The following is a 24,608-nucleotide window of genomic DNA, read 5'->3' as shown; positions in this document are numbered from 1 at the left end:
TGGAGGTGTTCCTGTGTCACCTGCTCTATGCAAGGGGTAGGACTAGATGATCTCCAGAGGTCTCTTCCATCCCAAACATCTCTGTTATTCTGTTTATCTTCCTGCCTGATCCAAAAAAAGCCATCATCAGCTCTCCCTGGCACTGTTGGGTGGATGAGCCTCACTCCTCCCACCCCATTTACTGCAGCACCCATTCAGGAATCCTGCTTGCTGACACATAAGGACATAATTTGGTTACTTTTCCTGCAGGTGGTGGGCAAATTGTTGAGCTAATCTTTGCATTTGCAATATCTGCTCTGAGATTAGTAAGTGTAACTCAAGCTCATTCAATTGGGAGACAATATTTGCACAGTGCAAAGGCGGGCACAGTGACCAGGCTTGTGTAAACAACTTGGTGCAGTAATTTTCTCCTTACCATTAAATTGCTGTTTTTAATTCATCTCAGAAGTCTCCACAGTTTGAGAAATGGCTGGTTTAGAGAGATGTGTAAATTATATGTGCCCTTTAACAGTGCTCTGGAAAGGAAAACCCAGTCCTATTGTACCTAAACTGGAAGGTTGCACTAAATTCTTCTATGTGTTTACACTGAGGATTTTCAGCAAGTTGGGCTTAAAACTCTGCACTAGCATAGTTTCCACTATAGTAAATAATCAGTCTCTGATAACTATGCTGTAAATGAACATTGTAAAGAGTCTTGTGAATTAACAAGGAGATACAAGAAAATACACATTCTGTGAAACAAGGCTCTTCATGTGCTCCACAAAAGTTCCTCTGCTTTCCAGGGTGTTTTCTTTAATATCTGAAATTGAGATTTCTGATTTTAGGCTCACACTCCCACCATGACCCTGAGAGACCTAAGAACAGCACTTTGTTTTCATGTGTGGTGAAGAGACAGGGACCTTCCCAGAGTTCTCATGATTTGTTTAATTATGGAGTGGAGTTTAATAATAGAGTTAATAGTGGTCATATCCCTGCCTTATTTGGTATTTTACATTGAATTTGGTTGAGTTTCATTGCATGTGTGTACAAAGATGGCTCATCTATACCTGGGATATGCCCCCTAACAACAGTGATGATGTCTTTTCAGGATCCTCTCCATAAAAGCACCATTAGATTTAACTAATCCTCTGTGCCCTTAATTAAATACTTCTGGAGCAAGGAGCCTTACCTTCTGTGCTTCAAAATTGCAGTGATTACTCCCCTGCTGAATAAACCTTTTTTTTTTTTTTTTAGTGGCATTGCTGGTTTTGTTTGGGATTTTTTTTTTTTTTAACAGGAATTAAGCTGTTTCTCATGCCATTGTCCAGTTGCAAACTGGCTTGAGACTGATTTGTGCCCTGGCCTCTGACCTCCAAAACTGCCCACTCATTTTTTTTCCTGAGCTAATCAGCTCGATGAACTATTTACAGTTGGCTTTTGGGTCTTCTCACTGCTTCTGCAGCTGCCCCTGTCTGAGTAATTAATGATGCTGTGGCTTGTTTATGGTCTTGAGTTACTAATGCTCTTGGCTGCAAATGCATTTTTACCTCTGGGACGTGCCAGTTTCCTGGTTCTAGTCCCACCTCACCAGCCCAGGTCAATTTTTTGTGTGTAAACAGATTTATCCTCTAATAGTTTGGGAGAGACTAGAGTCATTCATCAGTCCCATAGAGAACATGCCCAGCCAGATTTTTCTTGTGCCTGTGCAACTCAGCAGAAGTCAGAGAGATTTCTGCAGGACAGCTAAAATTAAAAGAAATGAGAAAAAGGGAAAAATAATCCTTTCTTTTTAACTCAGGGTACAAGCAGTCTCAGTTAAAAAGAAAGAAATTGGAAAGTGCATCACAAATCCAGCCATGAGCCCAGCCCTGATCCTTGCTGTATCAATGCTTTGGGAGTAATTAAAGAGGGACCTGGTGGGATAATCCCACCTGCATTTTAAAGCTGGAGTGGTGGGTAAAGTGAAGTTACACAGCAGCAGATGATGCAGACAGTGATAAAAATATCAGCTTGTGGCTTTGGAAATGGTTTATTGGGTTGTGTTCCAGGCTTGCCTTTCCCAGGCAGTCATGTCAAGAATGCCAATTCATAAGGGAAAACTGAGGTTTCTCTGTTTTAGCCTCTCCATGCAGGTATATTCAGAAGCGCTCTGCTCATTTCCATGCTTGGTTTATTCATAGCTACAGTTCCTTCCAGGCTTCTTGGGAATAATATTGTCTTTTGGCATAAATGATTAATTTTTTCACAGCATATAGTTCTCTAGATATTTTGCTTTCTCTGTTTTTTCTTTTTTTTTTCCTTTGGTTTTTGTTTGTTTTTATTCATTTGTTTTTTGAATGTGTCTAAGGCTATGTCCTTAGTGATTCATGATTTGAGCACAACAATTTCTGCCACTTTTGGAAACATTTATTTCAGAAACCAGAAGAAGACGGTCCCATTATCTCTCTCCCTTTGTTGCCCAGTTTGGTTACCAGTGTCTGCTAAGGTTATCCATGGATGGGATTTTTGGGGTGTCCTTAGCAGGGCCAGGAGTTGGACTCAATGATCCTTGTGGGACCCTTCCAACTCTGGATATTCCATGATCCTATGAAATGAAAGTGATAAAGGTGAATGTGGTGCTTTCACAGGGAAGATGGAAGTAGACTTTCCATTTCAAACTTTTCCAGGGGTTCTCCTTTCTCTCTTACTTTCTTCTCCCTCACATCCAGCTTAAAAATGTCTCAATGGCAAACTTGGAACATTGTAGTGATGTGCACATCGATAAAAGTCCCTTATGGTGCTGCTGAGCACATTTTAGGATCCACTAGACTCGTTTGGCATTCTGATTTCCTAAGAACTCAGTCCACGTAACTTAAAGATTTGAAGGAAGCTTCTCTGGAATTGCTGGATGGATGTGCAAGAGAAATACTACATAATAATGGTAATTCTTAATCTCTGGCTTGTCTCTCTTTTTTTTTTTTTTTTTTTTTTTTTTTTTTTTTTTTTTTTTGTGAAAATTCGCTTTTGGAATGTGCAGGGCGGGTTTTACCTAAAGAAGTGTTCCCAGTGTGCTGGTTTGCATGCAGCTCTTTCCTGGCTGGTGTTTGCACCTGTAATGATCATTAGGTGGTACCTTCTGTCCTGAGACTTCTTGGAGAAGCCTTGGGAAATTCAGCCTTAAAAATCATATAATAATTTACATTGGAATAGAATAAATTACATTGGGAAAGATCTCCAAAATCATTGGGTCCGACCATTCCCCCTGCACTGCCAGGGCCACCACCATGCTGTGTCCCCAAGTGCCACATCTATGTGTTTTCTGAACAAAAATTCTGAACTTCCAGAAATTATGATCCTACCACTTCCCTGATCAGCCTGTTCCTTGACCATCTTCAGTCTGGCCATTTATTGATTTCATAGCACAAACACTTAAATTCTACTAATTTTTTGGAAGTCAAAATCCATATATTTGTCCATAAAATGAGTACAGAGAATATTTTTTTTAGCTTTATACTTGTTTTTGCACAGTATAAGATATTTTCTTATTATTATATATATATATTCTTATACATATATTCTAATATATATCTAATATATATATATTCTTATTTCTCCCTTTGGGATGGCCCCATTCCATTTTTCCCACAAAACTGTGTATATGCCTTCATTCTCTTAGAGAGCAAAATTTTTATACACTACAGAGAATGAAAAGATGATTGCAAAAATCCTCTGGTTTTGGTTTCTATAGAAAAAACACTTTCTTTTACACTGAGTGGTGAAGTGCAGGCAGGAGGCTGTTCTTAAAGAACAGGATGAACGAGAATCCTGAAATTGTCTTGGGGATGCTGTTATACAGAGGAAGACCTCCCCATGCCAATTGAAATTCCACAGCTTTACAGTTGTGGTGAGTATTTTCCAGTTAATTTGGCAAAGGGTTAGAGGTGTGACAGGCAGGAGAGGCAGGGAAGGATGCCAAGAGACAGGTTCAGCTTCTTTGGGCACTGGGCAGCATTTTGCTTGTTAATTCTACTGACTGTAGCAAATAACTTGCATTTGCATCCCTTTCAAGTGTGTGTAGGAGGGAGGAGCCTGCACCAATTTGTCTGGTTTAATTATAGATGTTCTACCCACCTTCCTAATTGCTCCTTCATTAAGAAGTAGCTTGTTTCTTTTTTTCCCTAGGAGCTAAAGATAATCAACTTTTGTTTGTTTCTGTAAATATTTTTTTTCTGCCCTTGAGGAGATAATTATTTCTATTGTTGCATGAAGATGGTGGCCAATACAGGAGGAATAATTAGAGCAGATGGCTGAAAATACTTCCCTTGTAAAAGACATCCAGTATAAAAAAATACCTCCCCTTTCTCTTCTGTCTCCTCCAAATATACGTTTTTCTTTCCTTCAGGTGGATGGGAGTTGGGTGAGGGGGTGTAAATCTTTTCCTGATGTATTAAACTGAGGAGCTGTTAAGAGTTCACAGCCTGGAAAGTGAGCTCCCCTGCATCCATCATTGAAATGAAAGTGTTTTCAAATGTGGTGTGGAGTCCTGGGCGTGTGGCGTGGGGAAATGCACGCTGCACTCCATCACTGGGAATGTTAACCTTGTCTCTCTGTGCTGGCTGAGGACAGGAACACTTGCTCTCTGTACTTGCTGGTTAAATGGCAATCTGTCAGCACCAGGCTGCTCTCCTGGGTGTCAATCTCTGATGTGTGGGCAGCATTCCAAACTTTTGTTCATTTGTGGATGCGCTCACTGGGACAGGAGAACTTCCTCCTGCTAAAGATTGCAGGGACCATAGTGTGCTTTCTGTGCCATCAGCTGGGGCTGGGGAAAAGGATAAAACTGCCTGCTGGGGCTGGAGCTGGTGGGAAAACCCTCCTGCTTTCAGGATTCTCCCTCTGGCATGCCCCAGGTGGAACCCACAGCCTGGAATCATGGAATGCGACATCAAAGAACATTCTTTCAAAACCCCTGCCATGGGCAGGGACACTTTCCACTGTCTCTGATTGCTCCAAGCCCTGTCTAGCCTGGCCTTGGACACTTCCAGGGATGGGACAGCCACAGTTCCTCTGGATAACCTGTGCCAGGGCCTCACAGTAAAGAATTTCTCCTTAAAATCTAGGGAAGAAGGGAGACTAGTGAGCACAGTAGGAAGCAGGGTCTGTGTTTAGGTAAATCACTGCTTTTTGGTTTTGTTTTAAAATTTATTTTCTGATGAGAGGATGAAAGCTCTTATCTTTGTGCCTGTAATTGTTATTGTAGTCTTTTTTTGGGAGTCTACTCTAAACAAACCCCACTTAACTAAAAAAGTTATAAAGTCATCCCAAAGTATGATCAAATGATCTATTCTGTATCTAAACAGGACTTTCTCAACCCTTTAAAAGCCCAAACCTTGCATTTTTATATCCTTCCTATTTGTGAATTTTTTACCAACCTGGGTGAGAATTTAAGTTTTTCACTGTTATTTATTCAGTTGTTGCAGTCACTGCTGCTGTTTCCGAGCCCTGGCAGTCACAAGCTGACAAACTGATCCTGAGATGCATCCCCAAAGGCTGACAGAACGGCAACCCCAGCCTGGCTGACAACAGCAGCAGCTAAAAAACATAAAATGGAAAGAAATTTGCCTGGAAAATGAAAAAAGAAGGTGCAATAGGCAGGAAAGGGGGTTAAGGTGCTGAATTGCAAAGAGATTGTGTGTATTTTATTGTATGCTACAAAAATGTAATTTTACTTTTATATAATTCATTAGTTATTTTGAAGATATGATTGGGAAGGGAAAATTGACCTGTGTTATAACAAGCTATGGGCCGGGTACACAAGGTTTGGGCTGGATATGAGTTGTGCATAGAATCCCAGAATATTCTGACTTGGAAAGGACCAGCAGAGGTCATTGAGTACAACCCCTGGCCCTCACAGGACACCCCAAAAATCCCATCATGTGCCTGAGAGGTTTCTCCCAATGCTTCTGAGCTCCATCCAGCTTGGTGCTCTGATCTGAGGGACCGGTTCCAGTGCCCAAATTACCTCTGGGTAAAACTTTCCGTAGAAAATAAAATTTCCTGTGTGCATGACACATTTCAAATGGATGTCAGAGCTGGAAAGCACTTGCAGGACTCTATTAATTGAATTTTCAGGTCAGATCCCTTCCCAGCTCCTTCTGCTCTTTGGTGCCCCAGGAAGAACAACTGGGGTTTCTTAGGGATTCCCAATTCTGGTGGTGATTTCCCACCCACAGGAGGTTTCTGTCCATATTTTGCAGGTTTGGCTCCCTGCTGGGTTAATGCCATCTGCTGTGCTGGATTCAAAATGTGAAATGTTGCCAGAGTGCGTTTCCTATGGGTGTGTGATGTGAGGGCACATCCTCCAACAGTTTGGGGGATGATTTTACCTGTTCAGTACAGGTTATAATTATTTATTTAACTCATTACATTGTATAAAGCATACAACCAAAAGAGACTCATGCCCCAATTTATCCACTGATTGTCACAAGCCCTGCAGGATTGCAGCATCTTTGTTGTCTTGCTTCTCCTGTTAAACCCCGTTGAAATTGGCCACGTTCAGATGTGAGCTCTGACAGCGACACAGATGGCTGCAGCGATGTCGTGGTCTCATAAGCTCTGTTCCCTCCAAATCATCCTTCCAGCTCTGGTGCGCACTGAAGCCAGAGTGTGGAGCTGCCACCCCACTGCAGCAGCTGCTGCCAGCCAGCTCCAGCTTCACAGCTCAGGGTTTGCTTTATGCCAGCTCCTCTTTCTCCCATCCTGGTTTTTGCAGCTCCCTGCCATTTTTCCTGAAGCTGGGAAAAGCACAGGAGGGAAATGCCCAGCACCAGTGGCTGACACACAGCTTTCCCTGGCTCTGCAGGCTCCTTCTGGTTCATTCACCAAGCCCACGTGGGGTGGGCACTCAGCCACAGCCCTGGCACCTGCAGCTGCTGCTGCTCTTCAGGCTGGCTGAGAAGTATTTCAATGAAACACCAGAGGTCAAATACAGGGTGTCAGGCAGGGGAAAAAATAGAAAAAGAAAGAGTTTTGCTTGTCTGAAAAAAAACAAAATAGTGAGAGGGATGTTGTGACTCTGTCACCAGCCCTGCTCAATGAGAGATGTGCAATTAATTTGTGTATTAGTTGATATTATTTTACCATGGGCTGCTTAAGTGGAGCTGGAGATAAACACCACCACCCTTCTGTAAAGGATTTTAAGAATTCTGTTGCAGCTGGAGATTGCACTGTGCTTTTCTCCCAGAAATCAGGGAGGATAATCACATGGGATTATTCACAAAGTTGAGGAAAAGGTACTGGTGGTTCAGGGCAGGTGTCTGTTTCACTAAACTTGTATTAGACCACACCCTCTTCTCTCAAAGATCTTAAGGAGGTGCTCTTTCATCTTAGGGAAGGGTGCAGGACTGCAAGAGAAAAGTTAACAAACAAAATTGTTTGATGTCTTTCCTCAATCCCTACAGAGTTGCCTTCCCTCTAACCCCACTCTGTGCTCTGGTAATTTAAAGTGTGTTCCTTAAATAAACCTACTTTTCTCCTCCTAAAACAGATTCTTTGGATTTATTCTCTCTGTGGTAATGCAAGGATAGTACAAGTGATTATAAACAGCTCCTGGTCTTGTGTTATTTAGCTAATGTTCATCTGTTTAATTTTATTCATAAAGAAGAAAAAGTGATTTTACAATATTTTAAAAATATTGATTTTGCAAGTGAGAAATCACTTGAAAGACACTCAGGGGCACATGACCACGGCCTAAGCCAGGCATTTTCTCACTGGAAACTTTTAGGTATGGACTGGGTGGAAAAATAGAGAATTTTATGACCTTGATTAACCCATTTTCTCCCTCTATGAGGATGGAGAGGCCCTGGGACAGGTTGCAAAGAGAAGCTGTGGTTGTCTCACTCCTGGAAGTGTCCAAGGCCAGGTTAGATGGGGCTTGGAGCAACCTGGGATAGTGAAAGGTGTCCCTGTCCATGACAGGGAGGGTGGAACAAGGTGATCTTTTAAGTCCTTTCCAACCCAAACTATTCTGTGATTCCACTGTCGGGCATGAACAGTGAGATTTTTGTGCCAGATGGTGTTGGGAGAACTGAACAGATATTGAGTCCTCTAAGAGGAGACAGCAGGAACTGAGTAAGCTCAAACACTGATGTTAGGTAGAGAGAAGGTTAGATGAAGAGCAAGAGTGTCTTCTAGTTAGAAATCCATAGTTGCCATCTTAAAAGAAAACAAAAGTCCAAATGTTCAGAAGAGGAGTTTATTCTTAACTCTTGCAGGGCTTCTATCAGCAGCTGACTAGGTGCTAGCAAGTGGTGCTAGCAAGAAGGTCTGGCACACTCCTTGCAGCCTTGCTTGCCCATGAGAGTTAGTTGGAAGGTTCTGAGTGATTTCAGAGGTTCAGAGCGATGTCAAAGTGACTTAAAGGCACTCAGGAAACCTTCTCAACCAAACATTCCTGTGGATCTCACCATTTCCCAGCTGCCTCCTCCAGTGTTATGCTGATAGCATTGGCAGCATTTGTGCCACAAAAGAATTTATGGAATTTGTAATTTTATGCTACAACTGTCTTGATAAGCAGTGTACACACCTTTCTAAGAACTGTCCCCTCCTCTGAGATAAAAAACAAGTTTAATTAGCTGGTTTTCAGTGGATCTGTTTTATATTTTATGCAATCTGTTTCACAGCATTGTCAATGAAGAGTAATTCACAGCCTCTCTGGAAAGATAATGGGTAAAGGCATCTATCCTTTCAGCTGGAAATTTGTCTTAAATCTCTGAACTATATCAACTAATGAAAATTTAACTTGTCCTACTACTCTTAGCAACTATGCAATAATTTTACTTTGGTAATGATGAAGTGGTTCACTCCCTCTGACACCAGAGTTTTAACTGCCAAGAATTTTTTACTGCCTTGTGTGTTAATGCAGTCCCAGGCTTCACTCTGAGCTGAATCAATTCCCTTTGTAGAGAAATCATAGAATGGATTGTAGGAAATCCCAGCATCCAGCCAGGGTGTATATCAACCAGTTGTATCATTTAGCCTGGGAACCATCACTCATTCCCTGGTGAAAATAATTAAAATAGTCTATAATAGTTTAAATAATTAGAGTGGTTTTGGTTAAAAAGACCTTAAAGCTCATCTGAAGGTTCATGGGCAGGGACACCTTCCACTGGGCCAGGTTGCTCAGGGACAGCACTATGGGAAATATTCTATAAAACATCAGGCACATGAAACTAAACCTGAAAACAGCGCAGTAAAAGAGAATAACGATCATAACACCCCCATTATTGATTCACCTCCACTGCAGCTCCCGAGCAAAAGCTTTAATGCACTCGATGGGCTCCATTTGAAAATGGAGTAACTCTGCTTTGCTTTTGTCTTGAGGTTATTCTTTCCACTGCTGTTTTGGTTATTCTTTCCACTGCTGTTCTGCTGCACAGCCCACTGAGGACCACAAATATTTCCATGTCTGGTTTCCCCCCACCACTGCCTCAGATGAGTTGAGGATGTTCTTGTTGTTCCACATATGAGACCAAATAATATGTTTTGGATACCTATGTCCACACTTGTGCACAGATGTCCAGGCAAAAAAATTCACACCTTCCTCCAGAAATTCACCATCAGGGCCCTAAACAACCTGGTCTAGTGGGAGGTGTCACTGCCCATGGCAGGGGGACTGGAAGGAAATGACCTTTCAGGTCTTTCCAACCCAAACAATTCTGTGATTCTGTAAAACCTTCACTGCAAAGGACATGTTTGAAGTATAGACATGAGGAGAAACCTTTAAACTCAGGAATCACTTTACCATGGCACATCATGAGTCAGTCTGTTAGCAGTTTTCAAATTATTCAGGGCTTTATTTGGAACTGCTGTGCTTACCCTCAAAGCAGAGGCAATAATAATACCAGATAAGCAGAGAAAGCTAAAAAGGTACTTGAGAGGAGGAATGTCTGTCCAAATGAGGATGAGTGGCAGGAGAGCCTTTAGGAAAAAAAAAAACCAAACCAAAAAACAACCTGTAAAGCAAAATACTGCCCATCCAGGAGGATGTTTTAATTCCAAGCTCTTCAGGCTATTTTATGGCATTGCCAGGAAACAACAGTGCAGTTCTGCTTCTCGGGAGGCAGAGAGAGACACACACCAAGAAACCTGTGGAGGGTCCTGGTGCAAATCCCTCATTCCCCAGATTAGAACGAGACAAGGGGCGACCCCCAAATTGTGACAAGCATTCCTGAAGGTCAAGCACCTCTCCAGTACCAACATCCATCTATTCCTTTGCCTTTTACAGGGTCCCTCTGGAAGTCATCTTGTACAAACCGCTGGATGCGGCTTTGGAATCTCCTCCGCTGCTCTCTGAGCAAACCCGCTTCTTGAAAGATGGCAAGGGGCGAGCTTTGAAACTTCTCTGGATGTTTCTCTTTGCAGCTTGCCCTGCAGTTGTGTGGCCGGTGGGAGGAGGACTCCAGCTGGCCTGCTGGCCACCAGCCGCGAGAGGGCGATAATGTCACGATAGAAGGCGGCCGGACCCTGCTCCTGGGGACCAGCACCAGTGTCCTCAACCTGCTGCAGCTCAAAGGTCGGCATGAGGGGGGTTCGGTGCTCTTCTTCCTCCAGGGATGGGGTTTTTCATGGCTCTGGTCTCTCCTTTCATTCCCCAGCTCCAGCATTAGAGGAGATGATTGTGCAGGCTGAGCCTGCTCTCGGTAGATGGGGGCAGTGATGGGGGACAGGGCAAGAATTAAAATATTCTGTGTGCAGAAGGAATTGTTTATGCTGCTTGAGGCCTAATGACAATATAAATAAGCAAAAAGGCCTTTTTTTCCCTTTTTTCTTTACCCAGGATACCAAAATTGCTGCTGTCCTGAGCAGTGTTCAGTGATAATGGCACTGCTGATAACAAAAATCTACTCTGTTCTGTTTGGCATCTTTGAGGCAGGTGTGTCACAAACATCTTCACAAAATTATTGACATTATAGAATCATAGGTAAAAACAAGCAAATGCAGTAAATAATCCCAAATCCTAGAGCCCAGCTGGTGGGCAGAATGTAAATAACTGAGCACAGTTATGATGGGAAACCCTGGATTTGCTGGGTTTATTTACCTGTACCTAGACTCAGAATAAAAATGAGACAGGCATATCTCTGTGTGGGTGTCAAAGTAAGAATTTAAAGGACTTGTAATTCCAGGTCAGAAATCTTCCCCCCTGAAAGTTAGATCCTGGTTGTGGAAACTGCTGTACACATGCTGGTATTATGGGAATGAGTTGTGCTGGTGAAATTGCTGGCACAAAGTTAAGCCTCTGCTGAAACAGAGATCAAAAAATGAAAGCAGGAGTTTTTACATGTTTAAAGACCAGGATTATTGCTGGTAAAATTGCTTTTTTACTAAAATGATACCAAAGGTACTAGTTTTTCATTGGGATCATGGTGAAAGTCATGCATTTGACAATTATATTTTAAATTTGAATGATAATTTGAAAAAAGTTTGCAAGTTTATCCCTATCATGAGAACATTTTCAAAACTCATTGAACTTGCTCAGGCCAGGCTCAGAGATTTTCAAAAATTGCTGCATCAGACATCACTCCCATTTAAAAGCAAAATTAAAAATCAGCTGAGATTTTAAGATTAAAAAAAAGGTGAAACACTTTGGTACAATCCTTTCCCCCAGTGAAAATTCTAAATCTGTGATTCAATATTATTCTTAACCTCATTGTGATTATACCATACTTTAAATGAGACAGGTCAGAACACCAGATTTCTTTTGGCTGCAAATCTGGAGGAAGATTTTGGGGCTCAGTCACAGACTTTTTGAAGAATTGGGGAAAAATATTGGAGAAGAAACTCTCTGAGCTTTGTACCTATTCAAAGGCTCATTTGATCTATGAGTCAGCCCTCATGAAGCTACTGGAGGTCTGATTGAATTTAATGAAGTCTGGAGTAGTATCTTTATGGCTCTGGCTCATCTGACATTCAAATCATTCCTCTTCTTTATCGTGTTTTCCAAGAAGCCTGGTTTATAAAGTCAATTCAGTTAGAAAAGCAGCATTAGAATATTCTAGATGCCATTATTTTCTCCACTGTTACACGCCAAACAGAGGGATAAAACATTTTAGAATTATAACCTGCAGGAATTTTTTGTCTGAGCTTTGTGAAGTTGCCTGTTGCATCCACTGCCACCACAGGTTTTCTGGCTGTGTAGCCTTGGTTAGATTTGGAATCAAGACATGCTGAGATCTATTCTGAAATGAGGCTGAGATTTATCTTTCCTTATCTTCCCTTTTTTTAAAACTGTCCAGCTCAGGGGAGTTTTTTATGCTCCTGTATTGATAGAAACACACATCAGCAAAGACCTGTTCATCTTAGGAATTATAGACACCCATCTCAAACTGAACCACAGGTGATCCCTCAGAGCACAACTACCAACCCCATGAGCACATCAAATAATCAAGCACTTCCCCCAGGTGCCAGATGGGCATGGCAGTACACCCCTAACCCCTAAGGTAGGTGTCGATATGTGCTTTGATTGAAACATCCCATTCCTGTTTTACCTGGAGAGCTTTTCTTAGCTGGAGCTGGAGAATGGGATTAAATTGTAGCTCTGCTCCCTTTGGCTTTCATGACTCAGCATCAGGCTGGCTGTGCACTCTTAAGCTGAAAATACAAGGTTTTGTGGATGGAAAAATGATGTAACACTACTGAATACACTGCTGCTACACTGCCCATTTTCTGGGGTTACGTCCAGCAAACCCAACACATGTTTACATGCCCATTTCTTGAAATTCTCCTTTCTTTAAGACACCATGAGGATTTTGCATACTGGCCCTGTGTTGTCCCATTTTGATGATTTCAACATTGCAGGAATTACTTAAAGAGTGTTAGAACAAGAATTTCATGTGCAGCCTTAAACTGACCCTTCTTTGGCCACATTAACATATAGCCCCAAACATATAGAGGTTCTGGGAATGACCAGACTGTCTGGGCAGAAGATCTGGAGGTCAAAACAATAGAAAAATAGGATTAGGCTGCTGGGTTCTGCTCACTGCCACAAGAGCTCAGCAGTTTCTCCCTCCTCCTCAACAAGGAGAGCATGAACATGTGGATATTGAGAGTGGAAAGTTTAATAGTCAGGCTGTGAAACAGCTCAGACAAGACTGATTGGGGAAGAGATACCAGATAGACAGACTGTAGATAATTCTGTATGTTCAGCAGATTGGAGTTATTTCTGTAATCCCAGCATCACAAGCATGGAAATATTTATGATAACCCAGGACAGATGGAAATTTCCTTTGCATGGGGCTTACACTGGAGGAACATTGTGTTTGATGGGCTGATACCTCAGACATGTGTTGTTGCCTTTGTCTGAAATTATAGTGGTCTAGGGAGGTCTGGAGACAAAAAAAATGAAGCTGTCTGGTCATTCAGGAGTCCCTTGGAGATGAATTTTGGCACTCCCAGTTACACTCCAGTGGAATTGAAGATCCCCACCTGGGCAATTACTCTTTGCAAAGGCAATTTTGGGATAGCCACTCTTGCAGGAATAAGGGAGAGGATTGCTTTGATCCATTTTCACTTAAAGAATCATTTAGGTTGGAAAAGATCTCCAAGGTCATGGAGTCCAACCTTTGACCAAATACCAACATGTCAACTAGACCAGAGCACTGAGTGCCCTGTGCAGTTTTTCTCTGATTCTCTGATTCTGTGAATATTTTTGAATTTCTTGTAATCCATGTTTTGATCAGACTTTGGCCAGAATGGATCCTGTGAGTAAATCAGGGAGTGAGGAAAACACAAATATTGATTTTGCGTGTCTTTTCCTCCTCTTTGATGCTATTAGCAACAAGCATCAAATATTCACTGATACACTGACTTCAGTAGTTGTCAAATAAACTGTGCTTCAGTCACTGCTGAGAAAGATTGGGTTTTAATTCACTGAAAGAAGGAAAAAATATTTCCCTCTGTTTTCTTCTCTATGGCATCAGCTGGTGCTTAAACTAATTTTTAAATCCCTTGTCAGTAGGCATATTTGGAACCTATTCCTGTCATGGAGTTTTCTGTGCCCTTTTTATCAATCCATTTGAGATAAGCATTGTGATTTTCTTTTCTTTTCTTTTCTTTTCTTTTCTTTTCTTTTCTTTTCTTTTCTTTTCTTTTCTTTTCTTTTCTTTTCTTTTCTTTTCTTTTCTTTTCTTTTCTCTTTTCTTTTCTTTTCTTTTCTTTTCTTTTCTTTTCTTTTCTTTTCTTTTCTTTTCTTTTCTTTTCTTTTCTTTTCTTTTCTTTTCTTTTCTTTTCTTTTCTTTCTTTTCTTTTCTTTTCTTTTCTTTTCTTTTTTCTTTTTTTCTTTCTTTTTTTTTTTTTTTTTGCAGGCAGTTTCCAGTTCATATTTTCTTTTTTTAATCAGGCAGAGACATTACAATTAAAATACCATAAAAGTGATTCTGGCAGTATTGCAATAAGCATGTTTTTTAATTAAAGAAAGAACATGGGATGTACAAATAGTACCAGCTAATGGGAAATTTCATCCAATGTATTTTTTAATTGAGATTTAAAAGGAAGAAAAGTCAGCTCTATTTCTCTCTGCCACTGTGTGATATTTTCCTACATTGTTATGCTGAGCCTTCGATAATTAGTCTCAGAGCTTTAGAATCCTCTCTGTTTTGTGAAAAACTGTGGAAGGCAACAGTTGTTTATTTTTCAGAATATTTTTCTGCAGGGATTCAGTGTTATCTAGTAGAGTGCAACTCACAGATGTGGGCATTCCTGGAGGAAGGGTTTTAAGGCCCTGAATCTGTAGCAATTTAAGGTCTGGGTCTTTTCAGATCCTCTCCCTGCTGCAAACCATGGTTCATGTTTGGGTGTGGACTGAAGGTTTCTTTTGCCATCATGTTCCATATGGGCTTATGGGATGCAGGTTGGACTCCCAGGACTCCCACTTGAAAATTAAATTCATTTGCTGCAACTTCAGCTCTGAAGACTCCTGTGGGATGTTTCACAGTGAGCAGATGTGTGGAAGTTAATCCTGGCCAAGGAACTGAACACAGCTTTGGCAGAGACTGAGCAGAAACCCTGGGCAGCACTGGGGCAGCACCATAATCACTGTCATGGAAACAGGGAATCACAGAATCACAGAATGGTTTGGGTTGGAATGGACCCTAAATCTCACCTCGTTCTATCCCCTGCCATGGGGAAGGACATCTTCCACTGTCCCAGGCTGCTCCAAGCCAAATCCAGCCTGGCCCTGGACGCTTCCAGGGATTCAGGGGCAGCCACAGCTTCTCTGGGCACCCTGTGCCAGGGCCTGACCATCCTCAGAGGGAAGAACTTCCAAATGTGCACCTAATGAATGTCTGTCACTTGGGGACTTGAAATGACAGCCCAGGGACCTCTGTTTTCATCACATCCCCGTGGGTGGTGTTACCTGATGCCTTCACAAGGCTCACTTGGAAGTTCCCCAATTATATCCCAGATGATGTGAGATGTGCCTGAAGACACCCTGGAGTGTCTGCACCTCTTCCCCACCAAGTCACCTCTCCTCTTCCAAATCCATCCAGGTGTTGTTAAGTATCTCGGAGGCCCCTTAAGAGCTGAAGAAGTAGAAAGTTTTCTTTGAAGGAGATACATCTATGGCAGCACCTTCTGGGATGCTGGTTGGAATTGCCTTTTACTCGTCTCCTGAGCTCTAAGGGAAGAGCCTGATCAGTTTCCAAGGGAGCACGTGCCATCTGAACAGATGGCTGTGAGCGCAGCAAGCCAAAAATCAAAGGCTTGTCAGGCTGGGGAAATGAATTCTGTCTGAGTCTACTGAAGCAGCTGCTGATTCCTCTCCCAGGGATGGATTAAGGCGTCCATCCAACAAAGTGCTGGAATACAAGCTTAACTTTTGAGTGTGTTAGTGGTGTCCTGGTGGAAATACACAGGCATTTGAATTCAGAACTTATCTGGGATCTGTACCTGTGTGCTATGAACATGGAGGAACATTTTGAGGGGGGTGCAGGATGAATTTTGGACTCTTGGTTTGAACAGCCTTTTGGATGGGGCCAATATAACAAAATTCCCCTTTGCATCTTGTTCATCCATGGTCCAAGCTGCAAACAACTTTCATGGTTCATTGGAATGTCCTGTGAGCATGTCAACAGGGTGCAGGTGACAGATCCATGAAATAATGAATTGTCTTTTCTAAAGATCATGAACTTTGTATTTTTATTTCTGTATGCAACAAGATCAACAAGATTTTAGTTGATTTGGGTTTATTTTTTCCTGCTTGGAGGTGCTACCAGGGACATCCTTGGAGCAGAATAATGAGCAGTAAGGGGCTGCCAGCACATTAAAGCCTTGTGGTTATACAGGATCAAGCAAAGCTATTCCAGCTCTGGCAGTGGCATCCTGCTGTTTGCCACTCAGGGATGCTGGCCAGAAAGAGAATTTCTGATCCTGAGCCTGGGGAATTCTCATGGGGAATTCTGTGGCTTTGTCATGTGAAACACAAGAGCAAGCTGGAGGCTGTGGGGATGAATTATTCCTGGTCATGGAGCAACCAGAGCAGATCTCCCCTGCACCGTGATGGGAAGAGGTAGTCCAGGTGAAGAGATGAGATTTCAATCTTCAAATCTTCTTCCATGTAGAGGAAGTTTGAAGTTGAAGGTTATGACACAGTGGTGATATGTAAGACCATTTTGTTGATACTCTTCTGCTACTTTTATATAAAAAAAATTATCTTAAGATTATCCAGCACTCTTCTCGTAATTTGCTGGCTTTAACACTGTTATTCAGCTTTACATAAAGAAGTAGAATGAAATCAAATTTGAAGTGGAAGTGAATAGCTGAAGTTGAACTAAATATAAATATGTTACTTTTGCTCCAGCTCCCTAATGAGCTGTTCTTTAGGAAAAAATATCTTATATTGACAGTGAATGCAAAGTGTGGCCTCAAAAATGCCTCCATGCAAAAGGTGTCCTTTGGAATGGGGACTTTGCTTCCCTCCAATTTCAGGAAATCTCTAAAACAGTCTATATCACAACCTAAATGAAAGTTAGTAACATTGCTTTTATTTATTATGAGAATATCTGTTTCAGAATTATTTTTTTATTTAAAATGAAGTTTTTGAGGAGGGATATAAACTGCTATGTCTGCAAGTGTGAATCTTCTTCACAGAGGCAAGGAGAAACTCCCTGCACCAGTCTTCCCAATCTTCTAGTTAATTTTTTTTTATTTTTGTTTTTGTTGGGTTTTTTCCTTCTTTTTTTTTTTTCCTTTTCTTTTCACACGTGCATGTTGCAGGCTCTTTTCGTAGTTAATATTTTGGATACCTGGCCTGTGGCATTGCATGAGTGAGTCCAGGACACCTGACAGAGAGAATTGTTAATACGTTCCCTTTCCAAATCCTTTATTTTTGACCATGTCCTCCACCATTTCCCAGGGACTTCAGGAGGTAAATCTCTTTTCACAAAACCAGTGGAGCTGTAATTAATTATTCTTTCAGCAGATTAAACCTCCCACCTTATTATTAAGTTTGTTTACTTTAAATTTTTTAAAATTATTTGGTCTGGCTGCTTCTCCCCTCCTGTGGGACGTATGGAATTGCCTTGTTTTTATTCTTTCTTTTCCTCCTCTTTTTCCCCCCTTTGGTAAAGACAGATAAAGAAAGATTTCTTTTCTGTTTGTGCAGAGGTGGAGGCTAATTGCTGGGTTAATTGAGAAGAATGGTGCTTCTGATGTTCTCACAAAGTATCAAATAGCCTCAACATATTTCTCCCCTCTCTCCCTCACTCCACCTAAAGAGACCCATTGAATTTGCACATTACTGTACAGAAGTGATTACGGGCTTAATTGTATTTATTTTGCTTGGTGGGGAGGCCATCATAAGAGTGGTTGATTGATTTTTATAAAATCACCCTCAAGGTCATGTGTAGGACTTTGCTTTCCTGTGCAGCCATAACAAACAATTTGAGGGTCACAGCCAAAGGCTCCGTTGAGCAATATTCCTGCTTTCTGCTTTCAGGGAAGGGGTCAAGTGCAATAAAAGAAGGAAGCATAACTTTTATTTTCTTTTTAAAAAAAGGAGAAGACAACCTTGTAAAGCAGCAGCTGTATATTTATTCTGACCCAAGAAAAACCACAGAGGTGTAGAGAGACAATATGCAATTTTTGGGCAGAAGAATTTGTAAGTTTAGCCAGAGATTTTTTTACACATAGGCTTGATAAATGGTTAAATGAGTCCCTCCTAATGCTTTCTTTTCTGTTCTCTGGTGCTGCTCTTCTTTCATCCTCAGCAGCTGAACTTTACTTTTTCACTGTATTTTTTCCCAAAGACTGAGCACCATTTAGATTTGTCCTGGGAAGTTTTCAGAAGCTTTGCAAAGATCCAGGGCACAACAGCATTGTGGAACGACCATGAGTGAAGCTGATCTGCTGCTTTTCAGGGTTAAATTTTGTGTCTGACTGCTGTTTTTAAGGGAAAGTAAAAAAGTCACATACAGCAAATTCCACAATCATAGGATGGTTTGATTGTAAGGAACCTTAAAAACCATCTTGTTCCAACCCCCCTGCTGTGGACAGGACACCTTAAGCTAGACCAGGTTGCTTAAAGCCCCATCCAAGCTGGCCTTGAGCATCTCCAGGGATGGGGCAGGCACAGCTTCTCTGGGAAACCTGTTCTAATTCCTCACCACTCTCACAGGGAAGAATTTCTTCCTAAAATGAGGGCTTCTGGTGTTCAAGCTGCACCAGAGGAGGTTTAAATTGGATGTTACGAAGAAATTATTAACCAAAAGGGAGGACCGAGAGTTTAACAGACTTCTCAGGGCGGTGGCTGATTCACCATCCCTGGAAGTGTTCAAAAAATGCTTGGAGACATGGTTTAGTGGTGAACTTGGCAGTACTGAGTTAATGGTTGGACTCTGTGATCTTAAAGGCTTTTGTCAATCCCAGTGACTCTGATTTCCCTCTGGAAGGGTCAAACTTGCAGGCCAGGCATGCACAGATCCTGCTGGAATTCCTGCTGCTCCTGGGATGAGGTGGGGCTATTGCTCCTACTTGCACCCAGAGCAGTCAGCAGCATCCAAGCTTCTCAGACACTCAGAAATCCACAAAAGATGCAGAAAATCTTCAATCAACAGCTTGAAAATTTTGAATAGGCAATATGTGACTGAAGCTTGGGAAATCTTGTTTGAGACAGCATTGTGATTTTGCAATCAAAGGATAGGACAACTGTCTTCCAGCCCTCCTGGTTCAATGGTACAGCATGGCAGCAATTAAAATACTTATTAAAAATTGTATGAAGAGAAGTGGAAACAGAAATTACTGTATTTCACTGAGAATAGAGCATAGAAAGTCAATAAAGACCTTAGGGAAGATGTCTTTTTTATGTTAGGAGTGAAATAAATCACAGTGATTTACAGTTCCATTTATAGATTGTGGTGATAAAATTATTAACACTGTTGCTATAAAGCAAAAGTATTTAATAAATATATCTGTTCTCAGTATGGGAAGAAACAGGATGGTAAATTATATCACAAGATGAAGATGGACCAGCAGTCCATTTTTTGCCAAATAATGTTAATAGAATGAAAACCTTAAATATTCTTTCAGAATACACATTCTTAAAATCAACAGGTCCAGTCTCATTCCAGCTTTAAAACTTCTGCTGGAATCAGATATCTTGTGTCATTTTACATGAAGCAAGCTGTAATTTCTACTGCTTCTTCACAATCCATGCAGTATAATTTGCAAAGACTCTCTGTAAAAAGGTTCAACACTAATATATTTGTTGTTAGAAAAGTATGTCTAGGGAAAGAGACAAGTTACACATAGGAGAGTTGATGTTTTTGAGAGCAAACCTGTGGTTCCCAGTGGTTATAAGCAAGAAAATGTGAGATTTATCTCTTCCTTCCTTAAGCACGTTCTGTAAAAAATTATGTAAAAAATTGTGTAAAGCAATGAAATTTGGAAAGAAAATACTTAATGAATAGTCCCTATTCAAATACTATTTTTTATATGCCTAAGAAATGAGGACTAAGTTATAAGACTTTGTTATAGGCTCAAGAAATCAATGAAACAAAGAAAACCCCTCCATGTGAGAATAAAAAAGGAAATCAGGATAAGCAGAATTTGAGCAATGGCAAGCAATGATCAAGAGAGTTCTTAATCTGTTTTTTATATTAGAACTTCTCTCCTTTTTTTTTTTTTTTTTTGTCTAAATACTGCAATTAACCCAGATATCTGGTCTCCCTTCTTCTTGCTAAGAATTTGCAGTGTAATCATGGAATCATGGAATGTTTTGGGTTGGAAGGGACCTTAAAGATCACCTGATGATCTGGTTGCACCTCCTGCCATGGGCAGGGACACTTTCCACTATCCCAGGTTGCTCCAAGCCCCATCCAGCCTGGCCTTTGGCACTTCCAGAGTTGGGCAGCCACAGCTTCTCTGGGCACCCTGTGCCAGGGCCTCCCCACCCTCACAGGGAAGAATTTGTGAGGCAGGAGAGACAAGTGGGTGATGGGTAGAGGGATCACCATCAAAAACTGCTCCCACCAGTAGCAAACTGGCCGTGGGATGAGCTAGTACAATTATCAGCTACTTCATACAAAGGGAGCAGGGGAGACCCTTTGTAAGAGGTGTGGAGCTTCCAGACTTTGGGAATTTCTCTATTCGCTTATGGAAACTTGGCTTGACTTAGAAAGGCACATCCCATGTGCAGTGTGACAAAATGAATGAGAGTCCACTGTGTCCTCATCCATTGTACAGAAAGTGGCAGCATCCTTCACAGGAGAGGAAATATGGAAGGAGATCATGAAATAAACATCCTGAGGTGACTGACTGGGATTTTCAGCTCATGAGGGCCAAGAACAAGGGAGGCATTTGACAGAACTGAAGAGCTTTGAGTAAAAAAAAAGGGATGGAAATGGTTTTTCATGCACTATGCATTTAACCCACAGAATTCATTGCTACAAGGAGTCGTTGACACCAAATATCACAAAAAATTCCAAAGACCAGTTCTTTATTACTGGCAAATCTTATCCAGTTATACTAATAGTCAGTAGGAGGAAAATGTTGGCAAGCAGTTGAAACCTTATACTTTGAGGTGAAGCTAACCTCTAATTAGGGATTAAAATGAGATTTTTATGGGATGGGGAGATCAACCCACAGCCAGCTAAGAGGGAGACATGTCTCACACTGTATTTGGAAGCATCTGGTTTTGAACAGCAGCTGGAAGAGTTTGCAGGATTAAATCAACCACTGATCTAAACAAGTTGCCAGTTCTTATGTTCCAAAGCAGTTTTCCTCTCCCCTCTCCCAGTTACAAGTAGTTTGTAACCTAAAAAGTAACATAATACAAATTAAATAGAAATATCCATTTTCAACATTAAGTGACTGAGTTGGTTAAAATTGGGTTTTTCCAAACCCAGCTTCCTTTAGCTGTGGTTGGAGAGTCTGCCCAGGCTGACTGGCCTTGCTCAAGTGTAGAAATGCAGACCATTGTAGAATCAAAAAATGGACTGGATTAACTGGGTCTTTAAAGTGTTGATAAATCCATGGAGAGAAATAAAGAGCAAGGTGGAAAATTTACAGAATTCAATAACATTTTAGCATTTACTTTTTAATTTTAATGCAAACCCCTTTGTTTACTTACCTCTTCCAGTTCCTTTGGCTGTGAGAATGACTGACTGAATATATGATTGTATTTTCTCTTTGTCTTGTCTTCAGGTGGCAAACTCCTGTTTATTGGACCAGGACCTGTAGAACTGCATGCTCATTACATCCTGGTATCTGATGGAGGAGAGCTCCAGGTGGGATCCCCTGAGGCCCCTTTCCATCACAAAGCACACATCTATCTCTATGGAAGCCTCCACTCTCCACCATTACTTCCATATGGAGTTAAATTCCTGGCAGTGAGGAATGGGACCCTTTCCATTCATGGTGAGTTCATTTCTTTTCTTGTAAAAATGAAAAACAAGAAACAAAGAAAACACACAAAAAAACCCCCGGTTTTTGGAAGAAAAATAAATTGACAAAACTTTGGTCATGATTCTCGTGGAATCATGGAATGGGTTGGGTTGGAAGAGACCTACCTAGTTCCAACAGCTATGCCATGGGCAGGGACACCTTCCATTACCCCAGATTGTTCCAAGCTCTGTCCAACCTGGCCTTGAACACTTCCAGGGATCCAGGGGCAGCCACAGCTTCTCTGGGAAACCTCTTCCAGGGCCTCACCACCCTCACAGGGAACAATTTCTTCCCAATATCCCATCCATCCCTGCCCTCTGGCAGTGGGAGCCATTCCCTGTGTCCTGTCCCTCCATCCCTTGTCCCCAGTCCCTCTCCAGCTCTCCTGGAGCCCCTTTAGGCCCTGGAAGGGGCTCTGAGCTCTCCCTGGAGCCTTCTCTTCTCAGGGTGAAAATTCCCAGCTCTCCCAGCCTGGCTCCAGAGCAGAGGGGCTCCAGCCCTCAGAACATCTTCATGGCCCCATCTGGACCCATCCCAACAACTCCACACCATTCTTATATTGTGGCATGAAAAAATTTAGATATGGAGCTTTTCTTGAAGACTATGAAATATGGGTATAGAATGGCCATTTCTTGGTGCAGGAGTTTGGACATGGAATTCAAGTCCAAACTCAGCATGATTCAGAACATTGGTGCACATTTCTCAAGTTCTTCTCTACTGGGCTATTTTTAAAAGCTCTACATCTCATAGAGGAGGAGGAAGAAAAAAAAGAAAAAGAAAAACCATCTGAATGTCTCATCTCCCTTCCTCCTGTTCTTGTGTGTCAACCTTCCTGTTGGTGATGTTCACACCCTCCAGCAGGTCTTGAACTTCCACCCTGTGCCCTCCAGGAGGAAATGTTGCTGTCTGAGCACAGAGACATGTGGCTTTGGGACAAAAGTGATGTCAGGCACCAAGGATACCATCAGAGCACAGGCAGGGAGGGAGTTGTGCCTCTGTTCTATCATCCTGCCAGCTTACAGGGACTGAGCAAGGCTGGGAGAGGTCAGGTTAGGAGGGGAGTCAGTGAGAAGATGGTTTTGTGAATCAGGAGAGATGAGCAAGGGCTGAGGAAGGAGCTCCTGGCAGGGCAGGAGAGGTGGGGCTGCACCTCAGCACCATGTCAGGTGCTCTTGATCCCTTCATTGAGACACAGCAAGGCTCAATTATTTACTGCCTGTAAAAGGCTTCAATAATTTCAGTGAAGTGGCTTTGCAGAGCATTTCTACCCCATTTCCTGAAGGGTCTCTGTGAAGGAGGGCTATTAGAGCATCTTGGCTGAATTGACTGTCTGTTACTGGCCATTGAGTTTCACACAGTTATCCCAGCCCTGAGCTCAGAAATTCCCCTTAGATTAAAGCTTGCCTTCCAGAAAGTCTTGGTCTTTGAGGATGTTAAGGGAGACAGAAACCAGCTTCTTCCTTAGAGGCTTTTTCCAGGGGATTAATTTGGTTAATCATCCATTTCCCCCCCCCCCCCCCCTTTTTAAAGAAAAGTATTGAGATTTGAATTTGCCTCATAGCAGCTATTGCTGCTTCACTTTTTGCGTCTTCTGCCACTTTAAAGTGTCCTTCTCTTCTTGGTTTGACCCCTGTAAGCCAGGATTTTGTCCTTAGATTGTCAGCCCTTTACAGCATGAGCCTTCACTTTTCCATGCTTTTTGTTTCTAGCAATGTAGGAAAACCAGTAGCAACTCTTGGCAGCTGTGCCTCCTGTGCTGCTGCTGCTTTCCATTCCAAGCCTGTATCAACTCTGTCTTGGTGACTCCATCACCCACAAAATTGAAGACAAACAGGGCAGAGCACATTTTGCAGTCTTACCTGGACAATGTGATGGAGGGCGGCAAACCCAGGCATCCACATCAGTACCTCGAGCCTTTTCTCAATGATAATTTATCCATTTTACTCAGTGCCATAATTTTCAGTGAGTCTTCAATTCCCAGGAAAACAAGAGGATGAGGTCTGCAATCCAAGTATTACCTGGATGGAGATATACAGAGTCAAATGGGGCTTGGCCCTTAGTGGAAAAAACTCTTGGTTTCAATTTTTTAAATAAATTGTTGGATTATTGAAAGGCTTTTGTGGGAAGGGATGTTAAAGCCATCTAGTCCACCCCCATTCCATGGGCAAGGATGCTTTCCTCTATCTCAGGTTGCTCAGGATCCCATCCAGCCTGGCCTTGGACGCTTCCAGGGATCCAGGGGCAGCCACAGCTTCTCTGGGCACCCTGTGCCAGGGCCTCCCCACCCTCACAGGGAAGAAATTCTTCCCAATATCCCATCTAACTCTGCCCTCTGTCAGTTTGAAGCCATTTCCCTGGTCCTGTCCCTCCAGGCCTTTGTCCCCAGTCCCTCTCCTGCTCTCCTGGAGCCCTTTTAGGCACTGGAAGGGGCTTTAAGTCCTCCCTGATCCTTCTCTTCTTCAGGCTGAACAATGCCAACTCTTATTTTATTATTATTACTCAAAATCAATTCTTATTCAAGAAATCATATCAATTTCTTATTCAATATATCCAGAGTAGCTATGAAGTCACTTTTAAGCTCTGCTCAACACGCAGCCCCAGTGCATGGCTGCAATTATTGCTCATTCAAACCATGTAATTTGCAATTTAACATAGAAGCAGTAGAAGCCTGCTTCTGAGCATGACAGAAAGTAGTGGGGTCTTTTACTGGGTTC

At 42.0% G+C, this 24,608-nt stretch overlaps 1 protein-coding gene across 1 annotated transcript in view; it reads left to right on the top strand.

Annotated features, from left to right (window-relative positions):
• PKHD1 (PKHD1 ciliary IPT domain containing fibrocystin/polyductin) overlaps positions 1–24,608 on the top strand; it is a 239,029-nt gene that overhangs the window by 68,923 nt on the left and 145,498 nt on the right. Inside the window, exons 35-36 of the mRNA XM_058801804.1 lie at positions 10,381–10,531; positions 21,655–21,867. Coding sequence (XP_058657787.1) covers positions 10,381–10,531; positions 21,655–21,867 — 364 coding nt within the window. The remainder of the gene's footprint in view (positions 1–10,380; positions 10,532–21,654; positions 21,868–24,608) is intronic.

The sequence above is a fragment of the Ammospiza caudacuta genome, chromosome 3 (genome assembly GCF_027887145.1).
Source record: "Ammospiza caudacuta isolate bAmmCau1 chromosome 3, bAmmCau1.pri, whole genome shotgun sequence".
In the NCBI taxonomy this organism is placed as follows: Eukaryota; Metazoa; Chordata; class Aves; order Passeriformes; family Passerellidae; genus Ammospiza; species Ammospiza caudacuta.
The sequence above is the reverse complement of the archived record's forward strand: the minus strand, read 5'-3'. Positions and strand labels throughout refer to the sequence as shown.